This window comes from Oncorhynchus clarkii, chromosome 8 (genome assembly GCF_045791955.1).
Source record: "Oncorhynchus clarkii lewisi isolate Uvic-CL-2024 chromosome 8, UVic_Ocla_1.0, whole genome shotgun sequence".
In the NCBI taxonomy this organism is placed as follows: domain Eukaryota; kingdom Metazoa; phylum Chordata; class Actinopteri; order Salmoniformes; family Salmonidae; genus Oncorhynchus; species Oncorhynchus clarkii.
Window position 1 is genome coordinate 2,065,016 of NC_092154.1, and position 5,100 is coordinate 2,070,115.

The following is a 5,100-nucleotide window of genomic DNA, read 5'->3' on the forward strand; positions in this document are numbered from 1 at the left end:
GTCTGTTGTCTGTAGCTTGTGAGGTGTGGAAACACTTTGTTGCTTTTATTAATTTTGTCTTGCTGCTTTTTGTCCTATCTTGCTCTGTCTGTATGCTACGTCTTGCTTGTCCTATGTTGCTCTATCTGTATGCTATGTCTTGCTTGTCCTATGTTGCTATTGTCTATATTGTAATTGTTTTTAATAACCTGCCCAGGGACTGCGGCTGGCTAAAACCGGCACTTTTACTGAAACGTTGATTCATGTGCACTGTCCCTGTAAAAATAAAATAAACTCAAACACACTGGCCTCAGAAACTAAAGCCAGTCAGTACCTCAGCTGTACATTTATTTATCTAGAGTCGCTGGACATGTCTGAGATCGTTGTCTCTGAGATCGTTGTAATCTCTGCTTCCGACAGGAAGACTGACTCAACGGACAGTTTATGTATAAAGAGATTTCTATCTCCTCTTCCTCCTCCTATGGGAGTCCCATAGGGCGGCGCACAATTGGCCAGCGTCATCCGGGTTTGGCCTGGGTAGGCCGTCATTATAAATAAGAATTTGTTCTTAACTGACTTGCCTAGTTAAATAAAGGTTAAAAAAAAATTGAAAATAAAAATACTCCTCCGTCTCCTCCGTCTCCTCCACCCCAGACCTAGCCGGAGAATATTGTCTGAAGACTATCACTCCATGATACAGTGAGAGGATTAGGGGTTTAGGGGAATTCTCTGACTGTTTGTGTAAGTCCAGTAAATATTTAAACTGTTGAAGAAGGGTGTAAACTATTGGTGATTAACCAGAATGCCATCTGTTGTGATGTTGTTGTCTTCTCTCCACTCTGATTCGCTGTGAGGTCATTTGTTTGAACAGTAGATTGGGAGTCTCAGAAAATCTGCAAAATGCAGCAAATTGTCTGTTGACTTTCTGGCCTGGCACACAATGAGTACAGAGAGAGACGTCTGACAGGAATGCAGTAATATGGTCTTTTATTCAACGTAAATAGAGAGGACATTTTAAAATCCCATCCAGTACACTTCTCAGGCTCTCAGTCTCCCAGTCTCCCAGTCTCTCAGTCTCCCAGTCCCTCAGTCCCTCAGTCCCCCAGACTCCAAGTCCCCCAGTCTCCAAGTCCCTCAGTCCCCCAGTCCTCCAGGCCCCCAGTCTCCAAGTCCCCCAGTCTCCCAGTCCCTCAGTCCCTCAGTCCCCCAGTCTCCAAGTCTCCCAGTCTCCAAGTCCCTCAGTCCCCCAGTCTTCCAGTCTCCCAGTCTCTCAGTCTCCCAGTCCCTCAGTCCCCCAGTCCCCAAGTCAGACCAGTCTCCCAGACCCCTGGTCTCTCAGTCTCCAAGTCCCTCAGTCTCCCAGTCCCCAAGTCAGACCAGTCTCCCAGACCCCCGGTCTCTCAGTCTCCCAGACCCCCGGTCTCTCAGTCTCCCAGTCTCCCAGACGCCCGGTCTCTCAGTCTCCCAGTCCCCCAGTCTCCCAGTCCCTCAGTCTCCCAGACCCCCGGTCTCTCAGTCCCCCAGTCTTCCAGTCTCCCAGTCTCTGTCTCCCAGTCTCCCAGTCTCTCAGTCTCCCAGTCCCCCAGTCTCCGAGTCCCTCAGTCTCCCAGACCCCCGGTCTCTCAGTCCCCCAGTCTTCCAGTCTCCCAGTCTCTCAGTCTCTCACTCTCCCAGTCCCTCAGTCTCCCAGTCCCCAAGTCAGACCAGTCTCCCAGAACCCCGGTCTCTCAGTCTCCCAGTCTCCCAGTCCCCAAGTCCATCAGTCTCCAAGTCCCTCAGTCTCCCAGTCTCCCAGTCTCTCAGTCTCCCAGTCCCCCAGTCTCCCAGTCCCTCAGTCTCCCAGACCCCCGGTCTCTCAGTCCCCCAGTCTTCCTGTCTCCCAGTCTCTCAGTCTCTCACTCTCCCAGTCCCTCAATCTCCCAGTCCCCAAGTCAGACAAGTCTCCCAGACCCCCGGTCTCTCAGTCTCCCAGTCTCCCAGTCCCCAAGTCCATCAGTCTCCAAGTCCCTCAGTCTCCCAGTCCCTCAGTCTCCCAGTCCCCAAGTCAGACCAGTCTCCCAGAACCCCGGTCTCCCAGTCTCCCAGTCCCCCAGTCCATCAGTCTCCAAGTCCCTCAGTCTCCCAGTCCCCAAGTGAGACCAGTCTCCCAGACCCCCGGTCTCTCAGTCTCCCAGACCCCCAGTCTCTCAGTCTCCAAGTCCCTCAGTCTCCCAGTCCCCAAGTCAGACCAGTCTCCCAGACCCCCGGTCTCTCAGTCCCCCAGTCTTCCAGTCTCCCAGTCTCTCAGTCTCTCACTCTCCCAGTCCCTCAGTCTCCCAGTCCCCAAGTCAGACCAGTCTCCCAGAACCCCGGTCTCTCAGTCTCCCAGTCTCCCAGTCCCCAAGTCCATCAGTCTCCAAGTCCCTCAGTCTCCCAGTCTCCCAGTCTCTCAGTCTCCCAGTCCCCCAGTCTCCCAGTCCCTCAGTCTCCCAGACCCCCGGTCTCTCAGTCCCCCAGTCTTCCTGTCTCCCAGTCTCTCAGTCTCTCACTCTCCCAGTCCCTCAATCTCCCAGTCCCCAAGTCAGACAAGTCTCCCAGACCCCCGGTCTCTCAGTCTCCCAGTCTCCCAGTCCCCAAGTCCATCAGTCTCCAAGTCACTCAGTCTCCCAGTCCCTCAGTCTCCCAGTCCCCAAGTCAGACCAGTCTCCCAGAACCCCGGTCTCCCAGTCTCCCAGTCCCCAAGTCCATCAGTCTCCAAGTCCCTCAGTCTCCCAGTCCCCAAGTGAGACCAGTCTCCCAGACCCCCGGTCTCTCAGTCTCCCAGACCCCCAGTCTCTCAGTCTCCAAGTCCCTCAGTCTCCCAGTCCCCAAGTCAGACCAGTCTCCCAGACCCCCGGTCTCTCAGTCTCCCCGACCCCCGGTCTCCCAGTCCCCCAGTCTCCCAGTCCCTGAGTCTCCCAGACCCCCGGTCTCTCAGTCCCCCAGTCTTCCAGTCTCCCAGTCTCTCAGTCTCTCACTCTCCCAGTCTCTCAGTCTCCCAGTCCCCAAGTCAGACCAGTCTCCCAGAGCCCCGGTCTCTCAGTCTCCCAGTCTCCCAGTCCCTCAGTCTCCCAGTCTCCCAGACCCCCGGTCTCTCAGTCTCTCAGTCTCCCAGTCTCCCAGTCTCCCAATCTCCCAGACCCCCGGTCTCTCAGTCTCCCAGTCTCCCAGACCCCCGGTCTCTCAGTCTCTCAGTCTCCCAGTCTCCCAGTCCCTCAGTCTCCCAGTCTCTCAGTCCCCAAGTCCATCAGTCCCAAATGGCACACTGTTTCCTCTATAGTGCACTACTGTGGAGTCTATGGACGTTACAGTCATACAACTCTTGTCAACTTCAATTCAAACTACATTTCAAGTGCATTTAAAAGAGCAACACAACATGTACAATAAAACAAGTAAACACAGCCATAAAAAAAATGAATCAAGAAACGCAACGTTGAATAAAGGCCCAGCCTAAAAAGGCTGGTTGACAAATGGGATTCATATTCCTAAACCCTAATAAGAATGAGAGATTATTGGGGGGTCTATTATCTTGTCACGTCTTGAACTCTATTTTACTCTGGTGATGTTAAACATGGGGAAAATATAGTCTAACAAGCAACTACAATTGACATTTAAATTGAGATTTAAAACTGGATTGTGTTGACTTTTAATATAATAAAAACATGACTAATTACTGGCAGGTCAAAAAAATAGAGTTGTCTCAATATAATCTCTGGTGTTTTATATCATCACCATCTGTGGTTAGTAGAAAACTCTGGACATTAACAGAGATGGTAACAACACTCCGGGTAGGAAGTCTATTATTAGGGTCTACACTACATGACCAGCAGTACGTGGACAACCCTTCAAATGAGTGGATAAATTCAATTGATTGGACATGATTTGGAAAGGCACACACCGGTCTAAATAAGGTCCCACATTTGACAGTGTATTTCAGAGCCAAAAACCAAGCCATGAGGTCAAAGGAATTGTCCGTAGAGCTCTGAGACAGGAGTGTGTCTAGGTACAGATCTGGGGAAGGGTACCAAAACATTTCTGCAGCATTGAAGGTCCCCAAGAACAGTGGCCTCCATCATTCTTAAATGGAAGAAGTTTGGAACTACCAAGATTATTCCTAGAGCTGGCCACCCAGCCAACCTGAGAAATCGGGGAAGAAGGGCCTTGTTCAGAAAGGTGACCAAGAACCCGATGGTTACACTGACAGAGTTCCAGAGTTCCTGTGTGGAGATGGGAGAACCTTCCAAAAGGACAACCATCTCTGCAGCACTCCGCCAATCAGGCCTTTATGGTTGAGTGGCCAGTAAAGGCCAGTCAAGGCACAGTAAATGGCACATGACAGCCCTCTTGGAGTTTTCCAAAATGCACCCAAAAGACTCTCAGATCATGAGAAACAAGATTCTTTGGTCTGATGAAACCAAGATGACATTTTTTGACCTGAATGCCGAGTGTTACTTCTGGAGGAAACCTGGCACCATCCCTACGGTGAAGCATGGTGGTGGCAGCATCATGCTGTGGGGATGATTTTCAGCGGCAGGGACTGGGAGACTAGTCATGATCGAGGCAAAGATGAACGGAGCCAAGTACAGACAGATCCTTGATTAAATTCTGCTCCAGAGAGCTCAGGACCTCAGACTGTTGCGAATGTTCACCTTCCAACAGGACAATGACCCTAAGCCACTGCCAAGACAACGCAGGAGTGGCTTCAGGACAAGTCTATTAATGTCCTTGAGTGGCCCAGCCAGAGCTTTGACTTGAACCCGATCAAACATCTCTGGAGAGACCTGAAAATAACTGTGCAGCAACACTCCCAACCTGACAGAGCTTGAGAGGTTCTGCAGAGAATAATGGGAGAAACTGCCCAAATACAGGTGTGCCAAAATTGTAGCGTCATACTCAAGAAGACTCAAGGCGTGGTGAGTAGTTGACTCAAATAATCTGCCATAAGTACAAACTCCATACAGTTATCAGTGAGCAAACTAGTTCTGTACTTTCAGCACCGATATCAATTATTTATTAACAGGCTTCTGATATGGGTGACCTTAGGTTTCTATTGATGTTTCTCATGAATGAAACTGTTTGTCACATCGTATTGTGTTCTACTTG

General features: G+C 50.7%; 1 protein-coding gene across 1 annotated transcript; it reads left to right on the forward strand.

The window, feature by feature from the left end:
• Positions 1 to 349: 349 nt before the first annotated feature.
• Positions 350 to 4,518, forward strand: LOC139415678 (fap1 adhesin-like). Its single transcript, XM_071163799.1, has 5 exons — positions 350 to 425; positions 1,062 to 1,676; positions 1,903 to 2,442; positions 2,532 to 3,215; positions 4,370 to 4,518. The coding sequence occupies exons 1-5, from the start codon at positions 350 to 352 to the stop codon at positions 4,516 to 4,518; spliced, it is 2,064 nt and encodes a 687-aa protein (XP_071019900.1).
• Positions 4,519 to 5,100: the final 582 nt, after the last annotated feature.